The sequence below is a fragment of the Solanum verrucosum genome, unplaced genomic scaffold (assembly GCF_900185275.1).
Source record: "Solanum verrucosum unplaced genomic scaffold, falcon-dt-bn FXZP01000051.1, whole genome shotgun sequence".
In the NCBI taxonomy this organism is placed as follows: domain Eukaryota; kingdom Viridiplantae; phylum Streptophyta; class Magnoliopsida; order Solanales; family Solanaceae; genus Solanum; species Solanum verrucosum.
Window position 1 is genome coordinate 2,931,278 of NW_026020110.1, and position 25,283 is coordinate 2,956,560.

Genomic DNA, 25,283 nt, shown 5'->3' on the forward strand with positions numbered 1-25,283 from the left:
ACTCTCAGAATTTCCCATGTAGCCTTTTATCCTCTGATGGTTGGCCTTCAACCTTGTTCCCCTCTTTTTCTCGAGCTCAACCACTTCATGTGGGGACACTTGAGTCACTCTGAATGGTCCGATCCACTGAGACCTAAATCTGCCAGGAAACTAGTGCAACATTGATTTAACAACAACACCAGATCCCGAGGAGCTAATTTGCGCTTTTTTGTCTTTTGATCCTGGTGCTTTTCTCTGTGCACAAGGCTGCACCTAACTTCTCCTTACTAGACACTTCAACAGCTTTTTAAAAAATATGACTCACCAAACATACCGGTTTAAGATCACTTTCCTTCTTCATAGACTTACAGATGTTAAAGTTCACCTCCTTCTTATTCAGTCAGAACTTCATCTGCCCTTTCTCCATATAAACTAAGGCACGCCCAGTAGCAAGGAATGGTCTCCCTAAGTTTATGGGAACCTCAAAGTCAACTTCACAATCTAGTATCACAAAGTCCACCTGTAAGATGAATGACCCCACCTTTACAAGGACATCTTGGAGAACACCAATGGGCTTCTTCACAGTTCTATCGGCAATGAGTAGCCGTATCGCAGTTGAATTTGGAGCCCCTAAACCCAACTTCTTGTAGATAGACAATGGAATCAGATTAATGCTGGCTCCTAAATCACATAAGGCCTTTGAAAAGTGAATCTTACCGATGGTGCACATAATAATGAATGCTCCAGGATCCTCTTTCTTTTGCACCAATGATCTCGTAGAAATGGTACTACAATGCTGCAACCTCTCATTATTCTCACAACTGACAACCCTCTTTTTGGTCACCAAGTCCTTCATGATCTTTGCATACCCATGCATTTGCTCTAAAGCTTCTATCAACGGGACATTGATGGAAAGTTGTTTCAACATAGTTATAAACCTGTGATATTTTCCTTCTTCGGTCTTTTGCACTAACCTCTGTGGGAATGGAGGTAGAGGTCTAGGCATGGGAACAACCTTTTGGGTTACCTCTGCTTCCTTTTTTGTAGCATTTTTAGACTCTCCAATAACCTCAATCTCATCATCCTCTATTTCTACCATTTTTTCCATATCAGATGGCATGGGGGGATCAATAGTTTGCTTTTCTCCACGAGTAGTAATTGCCATACAATGCCCATCATTTTTCGGATTCTGGATGGTGTTGTTGGAAAGTGTGCCCAGTTGGCGTGTATTCATAGTAGCAGATAACTGACTAAACTACTGCTCAAGTTGCTTTATTGACACTGCGTGAGCATCAACTTTCTGACCAATTTCGGACAACTCAGTGCACATCTCTTTCACATTTTGATCAGTAGCGTCAAACCTCTTCATCATCTTTTGCATCATATCCTCAACGCGCGACATACTACCCCCAACTTCTCTTTTACCAGATTCCCTATTCTAGGTGGAATGTAGGGCCCAGCCCTCTCATTCCTATTACCATAGTTATTCCGGTTGTAGTTGTTATCATGGTTGTGGTTCCCATCCCGGACATAGTTTCCTTCTTTGTTATAGTTTCCATAGTTCCGACCTTGGTTTCCTTGACCTTGGCGCTAATTATCCTAGTTGGAACCTTGGGCGTTGGTTTGGAAACCCCCTGTCTGATCATTCACCAAATAAGCATCTTCATCATAGTAGCATTCCTCAACTGGTGGTGGTGGAGTTCTAGTCAAGTAGTTTACCGCATTCACCTTTTCTGCACCTCCGCTCACTTCAACACCAACCCAAGTTATGTCCTCATATGAGCCATTTCCTCACGAATGTCATCGACAGATTGACTAGCTGCAGCTTGAACTTCAAAAGTGTTTCTTTCGGTGTCTGACTTTCTAGTGCTCAATGCTTTATTATTTTGGCAAATCTTCTCCAATTTCTCAGCGATCTCCTCAAAAGTACACTCACCATATGATCCTCCGGTGATAGTATGAAGCACAACTTTACCATTGTCATCCTGACCTCTGTAGAAATACTCCTTTAGTGACTCATCATCAATACTGTAGTTCAGAACACTTCTTATGAATGCAGTGAACCTGTCCCATGAACTAATCACAAACTCTCCAAGTAGTGCCACAAAGTTGTTGAGTTTATCTTTGTGGTTCAGCTTCTTTGACAACGGGAAATACTTGGCCATGAACACCTTGTGCAATTGGTCCCATGTATGAATTGAGTTGTACGGAAGCTCAGAAAACCATACAACATCATCACCGGTCAATGATAAAGGGAAGTCTCTCAACCCGATGTTATTCATATCCAACTCCGGTCGCCCCACACAAATCTTGCAGACACTCCTCAACTTGGCCATATGTCCATGCAGATCTTCCGAAGCCATACCAGAAAACAAACCTCTCGCTGTAAGCATCTGCATCAAACTGCTAGTCACCACAAATGTATGCCCAGAAGGTAGAGGAGGGAGAACAATGGGTCCTTCAGATTCGACAGTGTTGAATTCGACCCTGTAATTATCACACAGTCTTGGTTCTAGAAGATCCTGCACCCTCAATGCATCTCCAAGTAGTTTATCACCATGAACCTGAGCATTCTCATTATTCACTTGTTCCTCATGATCCTTTATGAGTGGATTGTCACGGACCCCTTGATTATTCATATTTCTCAAAGGTTTGCTCAACTCTGGATCGTATGGGGTCAATGGTTCGCCTCGACTCCGTGTATTTGGCATAACTAGAGTGGAAACCCGAAGAAAACTAAAACAAAAAAATGTAAAATTAGGAAATAATTTACTAAAGTTCAATAATGTAGTTAAACTTAATCCAAAAGCCTTATTCAGTAACGGCGCCAAAATTTGATATGCTCAAATTACACCTCCCTAAAGAAGTAGAAGCGATCATTGTCAAATAAAGAACCCAACTTGTAGGTTGGGGTTGATCCAACGAGGAATATGGTTTAGACTTAAACTTAACTTACTATTATATCTATTTAGTCAAGTTATTGCCGAGACAATTAAGTAAAGGGGGGGGGGGTTGTGAAACAAATAACTGAATGTTGTCAAGTAACAAGTGAGCAAGATTTGAACTTTGTTGTTATCAATGAGAGAGAGAAACTAGGGTGTATGTGTTCCCCATAAGCTCTTAACGCGCTAATCCTAATAATAGTAGTCCTTTCCTAGTGTATCACATGCAAAGTGGTAAGATATGTATCCCTAAGATTGGTCCGCCAAATAGAGAATTTCACTCCACACCTTGGTCCGGCTACGTGTGTATAATTTACTAACCCTTACCTTAATGTATGGCTTAATTTTCACCCTCGCACCAATTGACATTAGACTATTATATAGTATCACACTAAATCGCTGTTGATAATTCTTTTCTTATTACTACCTCCTTGGTCCGACAAGTAGCAATAAGGCGAGTTCTAATGTTGGCCACCGTTAAAAAGACTTCTAAACAAAAGAATTACCAATGTATGCATCAACACTATTCAAGATTTACTTAGTTATTATTCATACGTTGTTAATTGCTCATGGTTCCCACAATCCTAGTTGTGGATTTAGCTACTCATGCTTGAAAGAACACAATTCATATCTTTAGAAGAAGAATTCATGAACTTACGTATTGAGTAGAAGAAACCCGCAATCTCCTATTGAAATTCAAAGCAAAAATCTTATAAACCGAAATTAGGAAATCAAATTACAAAAGTTTGCAAGTTTAATTCCCAAGAAAATACCAAGAAATAAAAGTATACAATGGTGTCTCACCCACCAAAAATGAGGTTTACATACCCTATTTATAGAAAAATATGTCCTACATAAAAAGGAAACAAAATAAGAAAATAAACTTTCTGGATGCGGCTTTGATCAACGACTCGACCTATGGACCATGGGACAACCTACGGTCCGTGGGTCCTCTTCTGTGGCTCCACACTTAGGAATTTCATCAAGTACTAGAACTTCAACTTCTCTGAATCATTTGACTAATGTGCAGGATAGTCCGTGGATCGACCTATAATTCATCACTTGCAGCTGTAGTTCCACACTTGGTCAAGACTTCCCTGATGCTCCATCTACGCCACCCATCTACGGACCGTGACTGGACCTACAGTCCATAGGTCACCTCCATGGGTGGCTCATTCTACAGATTTTTAGTTGTCATCTCACACTTCCACGTCCAACCCTATTTCCTGCAAATATGACACAAAAACATTAATTCCTACTACAATATGGCCCTAGACACACACAACTCTTAAGTGAAATGTATCAAAAATACCGTAATCTCACGATATATCTATGAATGGGGCTGAGTCATCATTAGTGTCAGAAGTGAAAGAGAAACAAGACCAAGATACTATTTTGCTTGAATTGAAGACAAATGTTCTTAAGAAAAAATTAGTGGCTTTTGAACAAGGGGGAGATGGTGTATTGGGGTATCAAGGTAGGTTATGTGTACCAAGGGTGGATGAACCCCAAGAGCGGATCATGGAGAAAGCTCATAACTCTAGGTATTCTATCCATCTGGGTTTCACAAAGATGTATCGTGATTTGAGGGAAGTATATTAGTGGAATAGTATGAAGAAAGGTATTGCTGAGTTCGTTGCTAAATGCCCAAATTGTCAACAAGTTAAAGTAGAGCACCAAAGGCCCGGTGGTATGGTTCAGAAAGAACTTACATAATAGAATTAGGAGATGATCAATATGGATTTCATTACTGGCTTTCCATGGTCTCGTAGGCAACATGATTCGATTTGGGTGATTGTGGACCGAATGACAAAATCAACCCACTTTTAACGGTAAAGACTACCCACTCAACAGAGGATTATGGCAAGTTATATATTTAAGAGGTAGTAAGACTTCATGGAGTTCCAATTTCCATTATTTCAGATAAAGGTGCACAATTTACTGCGCAGTTTTGGAAGTCATTTCAGAAAGGCTTGGGTTCAAAGGTGAACTTGAGTACTGTTTTTCATCCTCAGACAAATGGTCAAACAGAGCATAGTATTCAAACTTTTAGAAGATATATTGAGGGCTTGTGTGATTGATTTCAAAGGAAATTGGGATGATCGCCTACTTCTCATTGAGTTTGCTTACAACAATAGTTACCATTCTAGCATCTAGATGGCTCCTTATGAAGCTCTTTATGGGAGAAGATACAGATTTCCTATTGGATGGTTTGAAGTTGGTGTAGCTGGGTTGATAGGACCAGACTTAGTTCATCAAGCTATGGAGAAAGTGAGAGTTATTCAAGAAAGGTTGAAAATAGTGCATAGTCGTTAGAAATTCTATATGGATGTTAGGAGAAGAGACTTAGAGTTTGAAGTAGATGATTGGGTATACTTGAAGATTTCACCCATGAAGGGTTTTATGAGATTTGGTAAGAAGGGGAAACTTAGTCCCCGGTATATTGGTCCGTACAGAATATCCAAGAGGATTGGTAATGTAGATTATGAGTTGGAGCTACCCCAAGAGTTATTAGCGGTTCATCCAGTATTTCATATTTTTATGTTGAAAAAGTGTATGGGCGATCCTTCACTAATAATACCAACTGAAGATATTGGTATCAAAGATAGCTTGTCTTATGAGGATATTCCTGTTCAGATTCTAGACCGCCATGTTCGCAAGTTGAGGACCAAGGAAGTAGCATCAGTCAAAGTCCTTACGAGAAATATGTTTATTGAGGAAGCTACTTGGGAAGCTGAGGAGGATACGAAAAAGAGATATCCACATCTCTTTGAGCCCAGAGAAATTCCAGATCAATGTACTAATGCTCTTCTTAGTACTCTTTAATTGATATACTGAATGTGTTAGATTTGCTTGTTGGGTGTTTGAGCTGGATGTTAGATATTACACCCTTAGCCTACTAAGAGTAATCTCATTCGAGGACGAATGTTACCAAGGGTGAGATATTGTAACACCCCACTTTTTGAAAGAACTATAATTAGAAAGAAACCATTTTTGGAAATAATTATATTTGGAAATTTTGGCAAATCAAGCTAAGTCTAAGTTTTGGTTCAACTTCAAATGACCATAACTCCAAGCACATGATGCGTTACGTGGGCTACGAGATACCATATGAAAGGTCTTGGAATTATCTTTCCAACTCCACCGAGTTTGCTCATTTTCGAGTTTGTACGAGGGAGATATGCCTGTTTGAAGTCGAGGTGTATGAATAAGAAAAGTCAACCGAATTTTGAAGGGGTATTTTGGACTTTTCCATACCCAAGTAATTTATTTCGATTTTGGTAATTACTTAGGGGTCTAAGCTTAATTGGGTCAATTTACGCACTCAAATATTTCACGCTAGGGTTTTTAGAGAAACAATGCAAGAGGAGAAAAGAGGAGAACGAGCCAAAGTTCGTCGTTCTTGAGATTTCGCTTGTGGATTTCACCAAGGGTTAATCCCTACGAGGTATGTGAGATCACATAAGTTTTGTTTGTTCACTCACGCGCCAATCATGATTTATTTCAGCTTGTTTGTTTTCTTGAAAGAAGAGTTTATGAGTTCTTGGTGAATATTGTCGAAAGTTTCGTTTGAATCTTGATTGTTGAGTTTTGGAGGAGTTCTTGAGTTAATTTCATGAGATTTAAGGTTTTTTTTAGTAGATTCTTGCATGATTTGGTTGTGTATTCGAATCTAAGTGTTTGGGGAAGAAACCAATCGAAACTAGAGGGTTTAGAATTGAAAAACGAGTAAGAAAAATTGGGGATTTTCTGGGCAGGGGCCTGGGGCGCCGCGCCACTCAGAGCGCCCCACTTTAGTGTTTGAAGTTTGGGCCCTGGGGCATCATGCCACTCAGAGCTCCCCAACCCAGACTTTGAAGTTTGGGATCTGGTGCTCGACGCCACTCAAAGCGCCAGGGACGCAAGGTCTTCTACTTTTTTCCACTTCTTTCCGTTTGAGTTCCCTTGAATCGTACCTATGTTTTCTAGTTGATTTATACGCTCTAAGGTACGTCTAAACATCATAATATCATCCATAAACATGAATCATAACCTTGAATCTATAAATTCAAATTCAAGGAAAGTTAAGAGCCAAGTCTAGAGAGTTTTTAGTGTCTTTTCAAAAGTCTTTTGCAAATGCTTTAAACTTGTTTTAAGACTTGAGTTTTTAGTTGAGTGAAGAGTAAAGAGTGAAGTTCATATCTTCAAAAGAGTATATGGGGACTATCTATTCCCATAGAGTAAATGTTTTCACATTTAAATCAAGAAAGGAAACACCAATTTCCAAAAGAGCCTTTGAGCTTGTTTTCAGTAAAGAGTAAATATTTTCACATTTAATCAAGAGAGGAAACACTGATTTCCAAGAGAGCGTCTGGGCTAGTTTTTGAGCTATTATCTCAAATCACAGAAAGAGTTATGTTTTAAACATATGAGCTAGTTATGTTTTGGGAGTAATATTGAGCACCGATATGTGGGAGAGTTCAGACAACTCACAGCCCCCATAAATCATGTAGCCAACATGAGTAGAAAAGGGTCATACTTTTTAGATGGCTCCTTAGTGTTTTTTAGCATAGACGAGGGGATCCACTTAGTAGTTAGGTTCTATACCTCCGACAAGGCATAGGATGGCCCTGACAGTGTGAGATAAAACGTTGTATCATCACATAGCTCTTAAGTGATGGTTGTCAGTTAGAGAAACTCCCACAATTTTATTTTGTATTCTCATATACACTGAGATTATTTGTATTTTCACATACAAACATAGTTTAAATTGTATCCTTGCATACAAACTGAGTTATCATTGTATTTCTACATATATAGAGTTGTTATCCATGTTTTAAAAGCTTTATTTATATAGTATTTATATTATTGCTTTATATTGAGTTAAGTTGAGTTTAGTTAAGACCAAGTTTGTTCGTTCAATTCCTTTCAATATTATATCATGTTTTAGTATTCCCTCGCATGCTCGTACATTCAATGTACTAATTCCAGTTGACCTATATATTTTTATGATGCAGATTCAGGTAACCAGGATCAACATCCAGCGCATCGTTGATCCAGTTGAGCTTCAGAGTTGTTGGTGAATCTCCTCGATTTTGGAGGATGCCTTTTTATTGCTTTATTAGTTTAGTTCATTAGGATGTTGTAGGTCTTGTCCTGACGCCCATCTCAGTTGTTAGAGGCTTCATAAACATTTAGTTGATTTTAGTTCTCGAGTCTTTTCCATTTCAGTTATGTTGAGACTTGAATTGCCATTTTGGCCAGTTGAATGTGGATCTTTAAAACATTCTAAGTTAATTTGTTGAGATAGTTTAGTTTGATTGTATTTCAATACTTTCTTTTATCATGAGTAAGTCTTCTGCTAAGAGTTAAGCCAGGCCAAGGGTTCGCTTGGGGCCATCAATGGTTCTCAAGTGCCAGTTCCGCCCAAGGTGTAGGCTCGGGGCGTGACAATATTAAAAATAGTAAATGAGTAAAACAAAAGGGCAATGTTTATATAGTAATAACTATTTTGAAGCAAACTTTTTTGAAGCAAACATCCTGACAATCTAAATCACATAGGTAGCATTGATAAATAAAGTCATTATTTTGTCTTAATCATAAGAAAAAATAAATCGTGACAATTCTCTAAATTTTGGAATAAGATATTCAGAAGCATATATCTACATCACAAGAGAAATTGTTAACAAAAACAAATGTGTCACGACCCGAGCCTACACCCTGGACGTGACCGACACTCGAGAACCATTGCTAGTCCCCAAGCAAACCGTCATCCTGGATGACTACAAGCGGAAGACTAACTCAAGCATACAAAGATCAAAAACTGAATAAAATTCATGAAACTCAATTAAATAGCTTTAACTCAAATGAAAAATTCTGATTAAGAATAAATTATTCAACTCGCCATAAAATAGGCAACTTAAATCTTTAAAACATTTAACAAGATAAATGAACAAGCTTCTGAAACTGTATTGTCTATTTGTGAAGCCTCTAACTGACAAAGATGGAAGTCGGGACAAGACCCACGACATCCTAACAACTGATATAACTGAAAAGTAAATGAAATCCTCCGGAAGCAAGGAGGCTCACCATAGCTAACTCGAACTCCATGTGGTATCAACGAAGCTCCTGTTGATGATCCCGAATACCTGAATCTGCATTATGTAAGGATGCAGGCCAAATGGCTCAGTACATGGAATGTATGAACATGTTAGGAGAATTCTAAAGCATGACATAAGCTTGAAACTTGATAAAAAGGGAAACATACTTACCTCTTCTCAAACTTACTCAACTCAAGGAATACTTAAGGATACTCAAAAGTACTCAAACTTAGTCAACTCAGAAGTACTTAAGGATAAGAGACTCAACTTAGTAATAAGTTTCTCAACTCAGTAATAGGATATTCAACTCACCGAAATAAGGCTTAACTCAATAATGAGACACTCGAATCTGGGTACTAAAACTCTGGATACTCAACTCAATATAAAGCAACAATAAGAGATGCAATATATGAAAAGCTTTTAAAATAGTAGAAAGCAACTCAGTGTATTTAACAATATAATATACTCAGTTTGTATGCAAGGATACAAAATAAACTCTGTTTGTATATGAAAATACAAAATAAACTCTGTGTATATAAAAATACAAAATATCTCTATGGGAGTTTCTCTAACCGACAACCATCACTATGAGCTATGTCATGATACAACGTCTTGCCCACGCTGCCAGAACTGTCCTATACTTTGCCAGGGTATAAGACCTCTCAACTAAGTGGATCCACTAGTCTATGCTAAAAAGAATTAAGGAATCATCTAAAAAGTATGACCCTTTATACCCACGTTGGCTACATAGTTTATAGGGTCTGTGAGTTGTATGAACTCTCCCCCATATCGATGCTCAATACTACTCCCAAAATATACTAGCTCATATGTTTAAAAACATAACTCTTTCTGTGGTTTGAGATTATTACTCAAAATCTTTCTCTAAAAAGAAATGTTACTCAACTGCTCAAAACTATTTTGGAAATCTCAGTTTCCTCCTCTTTTTAATGTGAAAACATTTACTCTTGGGAGTACTTAGTTTCCATATATCATTTAAAGGAAAATGAACTCGACTCTACTCTTTCTCAACTCAAGTGCTCAAGTCTTAAAACAAGTTTAGAAAAAGTTGTAAAAGACTTCTCAAAATAGGGTTCATGCCGAAATTATGGGCATGAAACAACTCGACTCGAGGGTCTACATAACAATATGGAAATCATGTATACGACTCTTTTCATTCTCATACTTACTTCCTCAAATCTTAGCTTAAATCGATAGTTGATCTCAATGGATTCACAATTGAACTCAAAGACTTCTTCGAACTCTACTCTTAACTCTCTCTTGATTGTGAATTATGAATTCAAGAGTTATGGTTTATGATATGAAGGATCTCGTGATGATAAATTAGACTCATGAATACATTCTCCTCACTCTCATACTCACTTGCTCGAGTCTTGAAACAAGTTATTAGAAATTGTAGAAGACTCCTCAAAAAGACTCAAAGGGACTTTCTGAAAAATGTTCGAAAGAACTTTCAAGACTTAACTCTTAGCTCTACCTTGAATTTGAATTACGAATTCAAGGTTATGATTTGTGGTAGGAAAGATATCATGATGATTAGGAGTGCTTTTAGATAGTTAAACATGACAAACAATCAAGAAATCACTGTCTGGAAGCAAGTCCGCGATGCGGAGATGCATTTTAATATTTGGTCGTGAAATAACTTTTGAGGAAGAGCGGTCCGCGACCTCTCCACGATGCGAAGAAAAATTTTATGAAATGGGGAGGCAGGTCCGCGACGCGAACTGGGTTGCCTGATTCGCCTGACTTTTTCCTTCTTCGTTTTCTAACTCCAATTTGCCTAAATTCGATTCTTTTTCTCAACTTCTCTTTAGATTCAGATACCCAACACATGTACACTAGAATCTAACTCAAAAAAACTCTATAAATCAACGCAATAATCTCAAGAACTCCTCAATCTCAGCCCAATTCAAAAACTAAAGCAAATTCAAGAATACATATCAAGAACATCAAACCTTCAACTTTCTAGAACGAATGTAACGCTGAAATTAACATGATTGGCGTGTGGGTGAACAAACCTAATACTATGAAAGCTTACATACCTCTTAGGGATCAAATCCATGGCGAAAATCCGTAAGAGAACTCAATAACTTCGACGAACACCTTGATCCTTTCCTTTTTTCTCCTATTTTCTCTTCTTTACTCTTCTTGAACTCTCAACTAAAACCCTAGTTGTATATAAGGATTATAAAATTGAACCTAATAGGATTAGACCCTTAAAACCTTACTAATAACGAATTAAATCTAATTGGGTAAGGAAAAGACCAACATACTCCTTACTATTTTCGGGTAACTTTCCTTAGCTGGACAACCTGACTTCAAAAGGGAATATCTCACTCATCCGAACTCGAAACTTAGAAAACTCGGTGGCGTTGGAAATATAATTCAAAAACCTTTCATTGGATACCTAGTAGCCCACCTAAATCATCATGTACTGAGAGTTATGGTCGTTTGAAGTTGATCCAAAACTTAAAGGAACTTAGGAATGACTTGAACAAATTCCCTTTAATTCTTTTTGGAACTGAAGGCTCTACATCTAGTGACCTTAACAGTCAAGAAATTTTAATTTCCTCGATAAAATCCTACTCACAATGAAGGATGGTTCGAATCTTAGTACGAAAAAAAAATCTGGGGTGTTACAAAATGAATTTAGACTATATCATGTTAAATTCATATATTGGAACATTACATACTAAGGTATATATTAAGCAAAAGAATAATTATTATATCATCCAAATTATTTTCTTCAAGTACTCAAGGTTATGGAACATACCCTTTTAGGATAGAACGACTTACTTCATCAAAATAGTGGTACCTCATGTTCCGCTTTAACTTCGAACTCACTCAATGACAATAAATCACACAAAAAAATTTAAAATGCAAGAAGAAGAAGAGTACAAGATTAAAAAAAATTGTGGTTGAAAAATGAGAGGAAGCCCCTCTATTTATAGTCAACAAAGGGTAGTATGAACAAATATTTTGTGTCTTATCTGAAAAGTCATTACATTTCCGAGAAGTGACAACCCTTTGGAAAAGTCACAACTTATTGAAAAATTCACAACTCTTTGGAAAAGCCACAACTCATCAAAAAATCACAACCCTTTGAAAATAAGTGACAACTCATCGGAAAAGTCACAACTCATTGAAAAAGTCACAACCTAAGTTAGGGATATTATAGTAATTTAATATTAAAGGCTGGAGTTCATACTTTTAAGGTAATATAGATATAGATATAGATAGATATATAGATAGATAGATATGATGATGATTAATTACACTTTTGTCAAAAAAGTACGTCCTAAATGAAAACTAAATTCTAAAAGGACTATGCAATGTTTTTAAAATAGACATAGTAATATATCATGTAAATGAAGACCCACATTTTACTTTTGTTACATAATCAAATCTTTTTATATTGAGATCGTACCGATTTTTTTTTTTATTATAGTAAAATATTATTATAGAAATATATATGAATATAACATGACATAAATGATCTATTTCAAATAAATCTTAATCGTTGTAATAAATATTATTCTAAAAATAATTGTTATAAAGTATTGAAATTCGAACCTTCATCACTAGAATGAAGATTTGGACAACTCACTAACTGAGCTACATGAGTTGCTATAATCTATTGAGCTCAGCTCACCAGTGTTAACCTTATTAAGATAAGTAAATTATTTTAGTATATAATAAGAAAATAATATTTAATTGATCTTATTAAAAATGAAGAACATTTAGTGAAGGGATGAGTGACTTCTTAAGAAGTGTGCTTAAATTAAAACAATGTCATCATTATCAACAAATATGAAATTTAGATTTTTAATATTATAAATTGAGATTTACAATTCGATCACTTTTCATTCGACTATTAAGTTTAAATTGTAATGATCATGAACGTCATTTTTGAAATTTTCTGAAAAATTATCATTTTACCAATCCTGATAGTTCCCTCGAGTCATGTTTGATCAACTTTTGAGGTTAGATTGTAAACCAAATCGAAAAGTTGAGATTTTTTTGGAAGTATTGGAGTTTCAGAAGCTTTTAAGTTGAAATGGTTGACTTTAGTCAACATTTGGAGTTGAGTCTCAGAATGGAATATCGTCAGTTGCATCAACTCCGGAACGTGATTTTTGGTCTAGATGTACTGTTGGTTTGGGTCTCAAGGCTTTTGGTTTAAATTTGAGCCATTGGACAAGATGCGGGAAAAGTTAAGGCTCAAATTTAACTTAAGTCAACGTTTGAGGTTAGAAAGGTCATTTTCGAGTTTTGATGATTCTACTAGGTCTGATTGGTGATATTTGGTCTAATTAAAGGTTTAGTTCAGTTCCTGAAGCTTTTGGATGAATTTCATGTCCTTATTTAGAAATTTGGAAATTCTTCAGTTAAATTTCACTTTAGTCAACATCAGGTTAAGGTGACCTTGTTTGAGAGTTTTGATGATTTCATTGAGTTCAAATATCATTTTCATGCTTGTAGCATATTTGGTTTATGTTCCGGAGGTTCTGAATGAGTTTTGGGTGAATTTCTAAGCTTTCTAGGTGCTATGGCGTTGTTTTAGCAATTTGTGTCAACTAAAAGGCTTGTTATTAGTTTTAAAGATTGAAAAATTATTCTGAAAGTTTGATCATAAATTATAGGATTGATCTTCAAATGTTGGTGCATTTTCGCTAAAACGATATTGGACTTTTATCGCGATATATGAAATAATTATTTATCGAGCAGAAATAATATAATTTGATTGGACAAATGAACACAAAATTGAGTTTCGATTGAACATACAAGTTCATATCATTATTTAAGACATTTATGGAAAATAATTGGGTCATTTCACTATCGTATGAGGAAGTTACGACTCTTTTAGGTGTAAATATTGTTGTTCATGTATTTAAAATTTTAGATTGTGTTCATTTGGTATTTTGAGCATATTGAGAGTTCTAGAGCATAGAATAGAATGATTCTTGCAGCATTCTTCTAGATTTAATATAAGGGTTAGTATCCAATCCTCATTTAGGCTTTCTCTCATGATTTCTTCATTTGATTTTCTTTCCTTATCTGTTAAGTTCTTGGGGAAAACTAAGATTTTGTTGATTTGAATTTAGTTTTCTATGAAAAAATGTATATTTATGATCCTTATGTTATAGATAAACTGATTTTTGGCATTAACATAGCTTGTTGATTCATCAATTATTTTCTTCATATTAACCGCGTATAAGCATGAGAATTTGAGCTTTTCCCCGGGTTAAAGTTTGATAAATTGAGTATTTGAAGGTTTAACTCCATTTTGGAATAAAATTTTATATTTGAACTTCCCTAAACATGGATAAGATATTTTCAAGAAATATTTTAAATTTGAGTCGGAATTTCGAACCCGAGTATTGGGGATTTTTCTCATGAACTTGTGTTTTAAGTAAATTAGAGTTTTGACCATGATTTCAACTCATCTCTCTTTACTATTTCACTTGTGAGTTTCAAAACCTTTGGGTATTATGAAAAATTCAGATTTATCCTTGGTGCTCATAATTGACTTCTTAGATTGTTTCCAACTCGATGTTTAAAATCAACATTATGGGTGTCATCGTTCATATTTTCTTATGAGTATTCTATATTTGATTATTTGGTGTAGATTTTGTGGATTGACGTGGAGAAAATGTTCAAGTTTTGATTTGATTTCTCCCCTTAAGGCAAGTGGACCTCTTGTCCCTTCGTTAAGTGTATTACACCTTGTATGCCTTGTTGTGTAAATGGGAGTAATGAAAATTGATGAAAGAATTAGTAATATTCTTGTTCTTATTAAATATTGAATGAATTCTAGTGTTGATATTGTGGTGTAAAAAGGAAATTATTGTTATACTATTGTATGAAGTGCCTTGATTAATTGTGATTGGTTGTTGGTGTTTGGAATTTTATCCTTTCACTGAATATTTGTACATGCCTATTCGTATTGGAATTGAGGCACTATGTGATGTTGATGAAAAATAATAAAACCACAAGAGGATATTTCATTCGAGGGACCTGTCACACGTCGTGACAAATTTTATTATATCGAGGATGTGTCGCATACTGCGATGTATACTATGATTTTGAGGGATGTGTTGCACGCCGTGACAGATTTCTTAATATCGAGGATTGTTTCACACGTTGTGATGATTGCATGACAGATATGTCCCCCATGAGTCCAAGACTGAGATTCAGTGGGTGCGTATCATTAGAACAGACATGCATCACTTTATATGACATTTCACTACATTGCATTGCATTTCATCCTTGTATTATGATATTCATGAGTGATGTTGTGGCCTTGTGATTGTTGAATTACAGAAGATTGTAATGGTATATACATTTATATGTGTTGAGGTGCAAGTTGTAATGTTCTATATGTATTATGTTGTTATTGAGTGAAGACTGTTAGGTTGGGTTGATTGATTCTATGCAGATTGTAGTTTATGGAGGTTTGGATTGTGTGTTGTAGTACTTGTGCTTTGTATTACTTAACTTAGAGTCATTTGGGGGTGCTTGTTGAGTATTGTTGTTGTTTGGTATTCACTTCCTTTCTTTCTACACTAGTGTAGGTTACAAGTCCGGATCATCTTGACCATTCTCTTCTTATCTTTGTCTAAGGCTTGATTTGAGAGTTCATGAGTTAGCTGCTTGTCATCTCGATAGACATCATACTCTTTCACTATGTCTTGTTCTGTTTTAGATATAAAGAAATTCAGACTTATATTTTCTTTGAATCCAATTTAATACTTAGAGGCTTGTACATGTGACATCAGTTTTTGGGGACATTTTGAGTTATGTTATATTTATTTACAATGTTCATATTATGTTAGCCCTGTATTCTATTTTATTTCCGTATTTATCATGTTTATTTGGGTTTAGGTTGACCTGTCTTGGTGGGATAAGACATGTGCCATTACACTCGATTTTCTTATCGTGACATAAATTATTATTTATACTTATATAATAAATTTTTTTCAATATATAAGCTTTAAACTAAAATTGAGTTCAAATGAACATGACATTTATTAGATTTAACTTGCACAAATCTCTATGAATTATTCGACTATGTATTTTGCACAAATCTCTTACTAATTTTTGTATCTGACCCCATTTGTCTATCACATACATATTAAGTATTTAACAAAAAAAAAACGACAGTTGAGTGCATAAAACATTTTGTATTTATATAGGATCCAAAAAGATTCCTGAAAAAATGTGTGACACAGATAATTTTCTCTAACACAAACATCATTAGTTGATTTTATGGGTCAAACTCATAACTTATAAGTTGTCGGAGAATAAATTTAAAGTTTCTTTAAGGGCCCCGTTCTAAACATTTAAACAAAATTATGTTTTAATTTTAGCAAATTGAAATCTTCTATATAATAAATTGTTTCCGATTGAACACCTAAACACATGACATTCAACTAAATTTTGAAAAAATATCCATGTATATTTTAAAGCACTTATTACATAGATACGTTAGCCACTTAAATTAATCATTTCCTTTAATAATCATACACATTAACCTCAATAAGTTGTAAAATCTTTCGCATGTTTCAATTGATATAGATGTGTATGATTAAATTAGGTGGCATATCTCATATGATTACACAATGGACGTTTGAGATTATACATAATATATATTAAAAAAATTATATTTAAAATAAAAATATATGATATGAATATTAATTCTATTACATATTCAAATTCTCAATTGAAATAAATCATAGTTAGAGTCTAAAATTTTGTAAACTTCAGGATTTCATGTAGTTGAGGCGCGTGTGAGATGTTTGGATGTCACGTAAGTCAAAAAATGTACAAAATTACAAAATAAAATAGATTCAGGGATAATAGGACCTTAGTTTAGTTAAGATGTGTGTATGAAATTTCGATCATAATCTTGGAATACTTGTGCCTTATCCCTAAAATAAATATTCACTGAAAATAGGCAACTTTAACATCTTTTGTGAATTCCCATGGGCCCTTAATTTCACTATTTGTTTACAACTTCATATAATCTATGGGCACTTTTTAAACTTTCATGTACCAAAAATTCCTCAATTTTCCTTTTAAAGTTTTAGTTACAAACAATTTTTGAAGAGAAATGGAATTCATGAGAACACATAGTGGAACTAAATTTTTCATGAAAACCATCATTTTCTTTTAGGCTTTTTCTACTTTATTTTGTATCTTTCTTATTTTCGCTATTGTGTTTTTCTTGCAATTCTGCTTCGAATTTTTTTTTTTCTCATGACAAGCTACGAGAAAGATATGTATACACTTTACCTTCTCACGTTTCATTCGTGAGATTATTTTATTCTTCAATTTTAATATTACTATTGTTTTCTTCACTTCAATTACTGTATTATTTATTGTCGTTATTTAACTCACTAATTATCAGAAATAACGTCTCTACCTTCACTAAATAGGAGTTACGATTGCACGCATATACACCACATTTTCAGACTTCACTTCTGAAATTACATTGAGTATGTTTATTGTTGTTATTAATTGTCTCTCTGTTTTTGCCATTTTTTCCTTATAAGATAAGCATTTGAAATCTGTGTATTTTAGTGGAATATGCTATTCAATTCAATGTACCATTTTTTAGAAAACAAGATAAAAAAGTTTTCCTTTTTTTAAGAGCTATTTGTCCAAAAGTGAAGGAAGGTTCTTGTGTTTGATGATTTCCAAGATAACCCAACTAGACCTATAATATTTGGGAAAATTTGCTAGTTGGTTCTTAGTACTCAAAGAGTAATAGTTATATATATCGCCAGTGAAAATATTTTTATACTATCAGGTTAGTAGTAGCATTTTTTGTAAGGTTATCAATTCATGTATGTTATAGTGATTTATATGTTATTATCTTATTAATGACTTGATTGTTATGTTGTTGCTGCATTCGTGTTGGATCCTCAAAAAATTAAAATATCTTTTGAGGATTCAACACACAATCGTGGCATTGTAAGAAAAATATTGATTTCTTGAATGATTCTTGAGTGTTATGTGAAAAATGTTGATTTCTTGAATGATTCTTAAGTGGTAGCTATTGTCAATGTAAAAAATATACACACAAGCAAGCTATGTTGCTTGAACTCTTCAAAATTGTTGCCATAATCGTGCTGGATTCTCCAAAAAAGGACTATTTTTGAAGGATTCGATACACACTCAATGACATTTTGAAGAGTTTGAGCAACTGTATAAATATTTTTATACCAACAATATATAGAACTTAAAGGCTCATTCAAGAAACCCATTTTTTTCATACTCATTCTTGAATTATTTTGAGAATTAACTCATGATAATAGTGTTTTCTCTTCTTTATTTGTTTTTTTAAAAAAATTTCCTCTTGTTGGAAACATCATGATTCATGATAGAGTTTTATTTTGTAGTAAAGGAAAATCAATGGAATTTAATTGAGATTTTCAAGAAAAAAATGTATGGAGTGAACATGTTGTGAAGAAGAATTATCCATTACTTCAAAGATGATCCCAATAGCTAAAATTGCTACAATTAGCAACAATGAGTCTACTCATCTGCCAAAACAATCATCAGCTCCTATTAACATTCCTTATAGGTCCAAGATTTACAAGAAGAAATCATCAAGTACATCCATGAAGAATGGTAGTTACAGTGAAAGTGTTGAAGTAGATGAAGATTGTGATGATATTGGAATGTTGTCACCACATGAATATTTGGCTAAGAGGGTTGCTAGGAGTCAAATTGATCCTCCTTCTATGTGTGAAGGTGTTGGGAGGACACTTAAGGGAAGAGATCTTAGTAGAATGAGGAATGCTATTTTAACCAAGACTGGGTTTTTGGAAAAAAATAATTAACTACCAATGTGATTTATAGGTTACAGGTTTGAGTTGTGAAATCAGCTGTTGAATCTTGCATTGTGGTAGACTGCGTATATCACATCTCATTGGGTTGCATCTTTTCATTGAACTCTGTACGAAGAGGAGAATGTTTTGTGCACTGCTCTGTCCTTTTATAGTTTTCTTATTAGTAAAGCAATAGGCTATCCCTAATCGAGCTAGTGAATTTCAAATATTGAATAGTAAAGAATCTAATGATTTCAATTTTAATTTGTATATACCATAGTATGCATAAAGATTATTATGGAAATGTTGATTATATTGTATAAGAAGATGTATATTGTGATGATTATGGTTGTGAAATTGTACCACCTCATGAATGTATATTGCTAGAAGAGTTGCTAGGAGTCAAATTGTTCCTTTTTCTATGTGTGGAGGTGTTAGCAAATTGTGGAATGCCCTTTTAACAAAGACTGGTTTCTTGGAATAAAACCATTATCATTATAGTAAACTAGTTCTCAAACACGTACATTGCACGTGTAGTCTATGTTAATTAGTATAAATTTCTTAAAATAAAAAAATAAAAAATAAAAAGGAAAAAATTGAGCAGATGCAAGAATTTCAAAAGAAGACTAAGCAAAATAAGTCACGTAATTAATATAAAACAAAATCTGAAGATTGAAGATGCAAGCAATGAACAACAAAGAGCAAAAGAGAACATAGATTATTAAAGGAAAAATAGAGGTCTACACAACTTAAAGGAAAGTTAAACTAATATAAAAAGAATATACCTTTATCTAGAGAGTGTTGTGCATACACCAAATTTTGAGCATTTTGAAGAACAAAGCATTATAATAAATTGACAATGGACCAAAGGCTAAAGCTATTGGTTTTATAGAAGGTAAAAGGATATGAATTTTTTTTTAACATATGAAAGCTAAAAAGAAGTAGAAAACAAAAGAAATTTGTAATGTCATAACTAAAGAATTAAAGTACAACTCTTGGAATTCAAATTATGTTATTAAAATATTATTACTTAATTAGACATTTAATCATTTTAATTAAGTGGAAGGGCAAAATGGTAATCCAACTTTGAGGTTTGGATAAGTGGAAGGGCAAAATGGTAATCCAACTTTGAGGTCAGGAGCTTCCCACTTTTAGTAATATATTATGATTAACTATTTTCACCATATTGTTTCTTGTCATTAGCTTCACCAATGTTTTCAATTAATCAAAATATATAAGGGAAGATTTGCACTCTATTATTTCATTTAAAATGACATGTATTTTTAGGAATTATTCCAAACTCATAGCTCTTAAGTAATTCTCTTAGGATATGTGTTGGGAATATATCGATTAAATTTTAGGCTATTGAAACTGGAATTTTGTTTGATTGTCAAATGATTTATCTTGCAAGTGCAAGGGGCATAAGTTGTTTGGGTGATTCATCAATTAAAGAGAAAAATACTAATACATATATATGACTGAGTTCCTCTCACCATGCATACTCTTTTCATCACCATATTCTATATTTGTTTTTCTTTTATTTCCTCTGCTCATTATATTTGTGTGTTTGTGAGATATGTGCGGACGTGAGTATACATAAATAGATTAAACTCTTATTTATTTCAAGCTTATATATCTTTTATTTTAAAAAATAAACTGTGTTATTCATCACATATTTTGTTATTTTTAAAAATTTATATTAAATAATATTGGATTCACCTGCAAAGCACGTGCCCAGAAACTAGTTTATTAATAAGCAGTGCAAGTGCATGGCATAGAAGCAACTTATTGGTACGAGAGGTGAAAGAAAAGAAGAAAATATAACATATCCATCAGTTGACAAAAGAAAGGCTGCACACCTGCAAAAAGGAAAGCAAATAAGATCATTCTGTTGCATAACTAATTTGTACCCTTTTTATTTATTTAGTTGAATTGAAAGTAAAAGAAGCTCAATTTCAAACTAGAAGGAAGAAATCAATACATATGGTTGATTAAAGACATTACCTCCTTACAACTCATCCTTCACTGAATCTGTTTGAGTTTGTGATATGCTAAAATCAAAGGCCGGGCTACCTCTGTTTGTCTGGATAAATTCAATAATGGCATCTTTTGTTCTATTACCCTCGAACCGTGACAACCTACCCGTTGCAGATCTCAAGTATAAAGTTGGGAATCCTTCAACTTCAAATACGTCACGAGGTATATCATTTTCGGTTGCATCCTAGAGGAAATGACATGGTAGTAGGTAAGAAGAAGTGGGGAAATAATAGACAAGACAGACGGGTAGAGCGATTCGTACAATTTTAGCAATCACGACATGAGGATCTTTTTCAAATGAGAGAGCTATTTCATCCAAGACCGGAGCAAACTCCTCACAATATCTACACCCAAGTTGATAGAACTCTAACAGTACTGCAAAGAAAAACAACAACAAAATGTATTAGACAATAGGCTGCACTAGAATCAACATCAATAATAACATCAACAAAATCTGTTGGTAGACAATATAACATAATCTTGTTGATTTTTGAATGATACAAACCATCTTTCCCCGAATTGAACACCATATCGTCAAGAGTCTCTGCAACCACCACCTTCACAGTTTCATTGTTAAATTCTGGAATAGGCTGTGACTTCAAGTATGGCTTCAACTTTCCGTCCTGTATTCATATAAGAAAAGAGTGTAACAAATTGGAGACAAAAAAGGAGATTCGAAAAATAAAAGTAGCATATCTCACATTCCTAACCTAGAAAAGAGAAGATATGTGAAGTTTGATCGAGTACTAGAAAACATGTTCAGATTCATTACCTTACAATCCTTCAACCAAGATGCAAGGTTATCGGGTTGTACATGTCGCTGAACGTATTTTGTGCCACCCATGGAAAGTACGAAGATTAAAGGTGCCTGATCAGTGTCCAATCCAAAATACTGCAATCGAGAACATTCAACTCACACTTCTCTCCCATTGGGAAAGGATGTAATATATGCAGATTGATTCAAAGGAGGAGGAAATAACCTGAAGGGCCCTTTTACCAGTCTCAGCATCTCCCAAGAGGAAGTTTGTTTCCTTTCCCTTGTAACTGAGTGCAAGATCATAGTACTTGGACTTGAAAGCATCAAGATCAGTGCTGAAGTTCAGAAATAGAAATACCTACAAATTCCAAATATTGGTTGAAAATCTCAAAGAAAAGGAGATACAAATTGTTTAATAAAGTGCAGCATTTTTTTTAAGAAGAAAGACAGCAAAACCTTTTTGGAACAAAAGTCAGAAAGAAAACACAAATCTTCAAATCAAACAGCAACAAGGGTCAATGATTATAGTGAATTCACCCTTCCTTACTCTTAGAAATAGTTTGGTAGGCAACAACTTGCCTTGGAAGCAGATCTGGGAAATCAAGGCTCCTTCAAAATAGTTTGTTTTGCATGGTTGGTGGCAAATACAGGCTTGCTTAACCTTGGAAAACTTGTAATAAAAGGGAGATTCATATGAGTTTCAGGTGTTATTTATGCCAAATTTGTTGCAGATTCCGTTGCCCAAAATGATCTCAGAGCATATGCTTATCATGCTCATGCGCCTTTCCTTGAGAACATGTGGCTTAATGCGACAAATTTCAATGAAGTCTCTGGTACACCTTCTTTCCGACTTGCAAGGAATTTAAAGGAAGATATAAGAGAGTGGAACAAAGGGGTCTTTGGCAGGGTAGGGGTGAAAAAGAAAGAACTAATGAATGAGTTTGGGGGGGAGGGAGGTGAACAGTCCCCCCCCTCCCCGGATATCGGGTAGCAGCTGCGAAATTGAGGGAATTTTACCAGCATTTGTACTAGGAGGAAGTGAGTTAGAGGTCAAGAGTGAGGGGATAGTCTTTAATTTTGTACTGGAAAAGCAACAGATTTTGGATGCTACTTTGGTGGCAAATGAAGTTGGATTCTAGAAGGAAAAAAGGAGAACCAAACATCCGTTGCAAGTTGGACCCGAAGAAAGCTCATTACCAAGTGAACTGGGAGTTCCTTGACTACATAATGGTGCAGATGAGTTTTGGAGCTAAGCAGAGGAGGTGGATTAGAGTGTGCATTTCCACCATCGGATTCCCCGTCTTTGTTAAGTGTGGCCCTTGTGGCTTTTTTGAGAACTCGAGGGGCCTCAGGTAGAAGCACCCACCACTCCCTATGCATTTTATCAGTAAGATGATGGATAGGGCGGTCAGTGGAGGTTGCTTAAGGGGATTCTTGGCTTCACTTGGGGAGCAAAGCAATGTAAGGGTCTCACACACTCAAAACAGGTTTTGGTGTGATTCCAGATCGTGTCAGAGGATCAAGATAAATCTTAACAAGTGTGAGATTTTTCCTGTGGGTGAAGTGCAAAATATTGAAGGGCTAGATCAAGTGTTCAATTGCAAGGTGTGATCTCTCCCAACTACTTAATTAGGATTGCCTACGGTAGCGTTGCATAAGGACCTTGCGGTGTGGAATCCTGTAATTGAAAGGGTTGAGAAGATACTTGCAGGTCAGCAAAAGTGGTACTTGTCGAAGGGTGGCAAGAAAATACTCATGGAAAGCACTTTATCGAGCATTCCTACCTACTACTTGTCTTTGTTACAATAACCAGTGACAGTTACAATAAAACTGGAAAAGGCTTCAAAGAAAGTTTTTACAGGACTAGGCAGACGGTTCTAGAAAGATTTACAACAAAACCACCCTCCACAAGCTAGAACCGTAATCTTTTTACATAATCTTTGTAGAACCGTCTACATGACTTTGCATGATGATAGACATGCAAAACCATTACAAAAGATATTCTTCTACACATTCTTTATATTTAGATGAGCTTGTTCTGCAATACATAATTTTAAGAAGCTGTGTACCTTGTCTCCTGGACTATGCAAAAAGTGGTTAACAAATTGCTGGTTTTCTGGATTATCATCAAGAATAGCCATGATTGGAACACTAGTTTCTTCAATGAAATTCTGCATTGCCTCAAGTTGAAAATCCTGGGATAAAATGCACATTTAACTACAAAGCTAGAGTATTGAAAACCGAAGAGAGTTGTCTCAAATTGCTAGAATGACATATAACAATCAAAATACCTCGAAATCAGCATAAAGTTCATCAAATGGCTTAAATAGACGGATAGATGGCTTATCAACCAGCCCACCACGAGGAAGGAGTTTGGCATCAAGTGTGTGAACAAAATCGTAATCTACTCGTAAATCTTCAGCTAAAGCAGTGAAATTGATGATCTTCTCTAAAGAGAGTTGTGGAAATATGCCAGCCTAAAAAAAAAAAGAGTAATGAGGCAAATGAATAAAGAGAGTTGAAAACTTGCAGTAGAAAGCAGTAATATATACTTACAACAACAATCTTTTTCTCATCAATAAAGGTTGCAGCATCTTCCTTGGTTTTGATTTCAAGAGATGCAGGGCCCCCATGTTTTTTCAAATAAGCAATTATACCCTCTGTCTCACGAGTACCTTTGTAATCATGAACCGTCTTGCCACCATTACGGAAGATCTTAATGCTTGGAACACCATTAATGGTGTAATTTCTTGCAAGTTCAGCATTTTCTGGAATTGTTGTATCCATTTTAGCAAGAATAACTGCAGGATCATGATTATTCAACACCGAAGCTGCTTCTTCGTACTGCCATCATATAACAAAAAACAATTACATAGTAAATATTGATAAAGCCAAAAACAAAAAACGTCATAGCAATTGGATTAGTACCTTTGGCGCAAGTTGCTCGCAGTATCCACACCTAAATTAATCACACAGAGGGTATACAATCATGTCTAATGTCTAAAAAAAAATTCAATCATATAGAAAGACATGCAAAAATATTTTTGTTTTAGGCATTAGGTCCATTAATAAGGAAGGCATAATCAGATATATATACTACCAAGATAATAATTATTCATCTACGAACTGAGATGTAAATGAATGACCCGCAGCATAATTCTTAAATACTACTAATCAAATTGAAAATAGCAATTTAGAATAGAGAGTTGAAATGCAGCCATTACATAGCGCTATAACTACATCCCAAATACTGTCTACTTAAGGTTGACCCAGCTCATAGCCAAACAAATTGAAGCTACTCATTTATATTTATTAATTGTCTCTACTCTAAAAGTATTTTATACTCCACTCGTCCACTTTCAATTATCATGTTACACTTTTCAAAAAATTAAATTAATTAAATTAAATTACATTAATTTAATATTTTTTTTAAAAATTAAATATTAAAATACTTTACGAAAAATACTATAAATTATGACGGAGAGATGATGGAAGGAGTAAGTAAATCCAAAAGAGGAGTGTCAGTGAGAAGGGAAAAGTGTATTTGTGTTTGTGGCACCTACTGAGCTTCAGATCTGAAGGTACGAATCAAGACTGGTCAAAAGATTAAAAGGAAAAGCACATTTAATTACTA

The 25,283-nt window shown here is 34.8% G+C and overlaps 3 protein-coding genes across 3 annotated transcripts in view; 1 reads left to right on the forward strand and 2 right to left on the reverse strand.

Annotated features, from left to right (window-relative positions):
* Positions 1-379: 379 nt before the first annotated feature.
* LOC125825372 (uncharacterized) lies at positions 380-1,213 on the reverse strand. The gene has a single exon (XM_049504713.1). The coding sequence runs from the start codon at positions 1,211-1,213 to the stop codon at positions 380-382; it is 834 nt and encodes a 277-aa protein (XP_049360670.1).
* A 17,303-nt stretch (positions 1,214-18,516) lies between these two features.
* Positions 18,517-18,867, forward strand: LOC125825373 (uncharacterized). The gene has a single exon (XM_049504714.1). The coding sequence runs from the start codon at positions 18,517-18,519 to the stop codon at positions 18,865-18,867; it is 351 nt and encodes a 116-aa protein (XP_049360671.1).
* A 1,719-nt stretch (positions 18,868-20,586) lies between these two features.
* The window catches only part of LOC125825392 (protein disulfide-isomerase-like), a 14,002-nt gene continuing 9,305 nt past the window's right edge, over positions 20,587-25,283 (reverse strand). Inside the window, exons 4-13 of the mRNA XM_049504738.1 lie at positions 24,578-24,608; positions 24,206-24,493; positions 23,941-24,126; positions 23,719-23,844; positions 21,873-22,007; positions 21,665-21,784; positions 21,398-21,515; positions 21,155-21,267; positions 20,860-21,076; positions 20,587-20,714 (exon numbers count right to left, since the gene is read on the reverse strand). Coding sequence (XP_049360695.1) covers positions 20,864-21,076; positions 21,155-21,267; positions 21,398-21,515; positions 21,665-21,784; positions 21,873-22,007; positions 23,719-23,844; positions 23,941-24,126; positions 24,206-24,493; positions 24,578-24,608 — 1,330 coding nt within the window. The 3' untranslated portion in view covers positions 20,587-20,714; positions 20,860-20,863. The remainder of the gene's footprint in view (positions 20,715-20,859; positions 21,077-21,154; positions 21,268-21,397; positions 21,516-21,664; positions 21,785-21,872; positions 22,008-23,718; positions 23,845-23,940; positions 24,127-24,205; positions 24,494-24,577; positions 24,609-25,283) is intronic.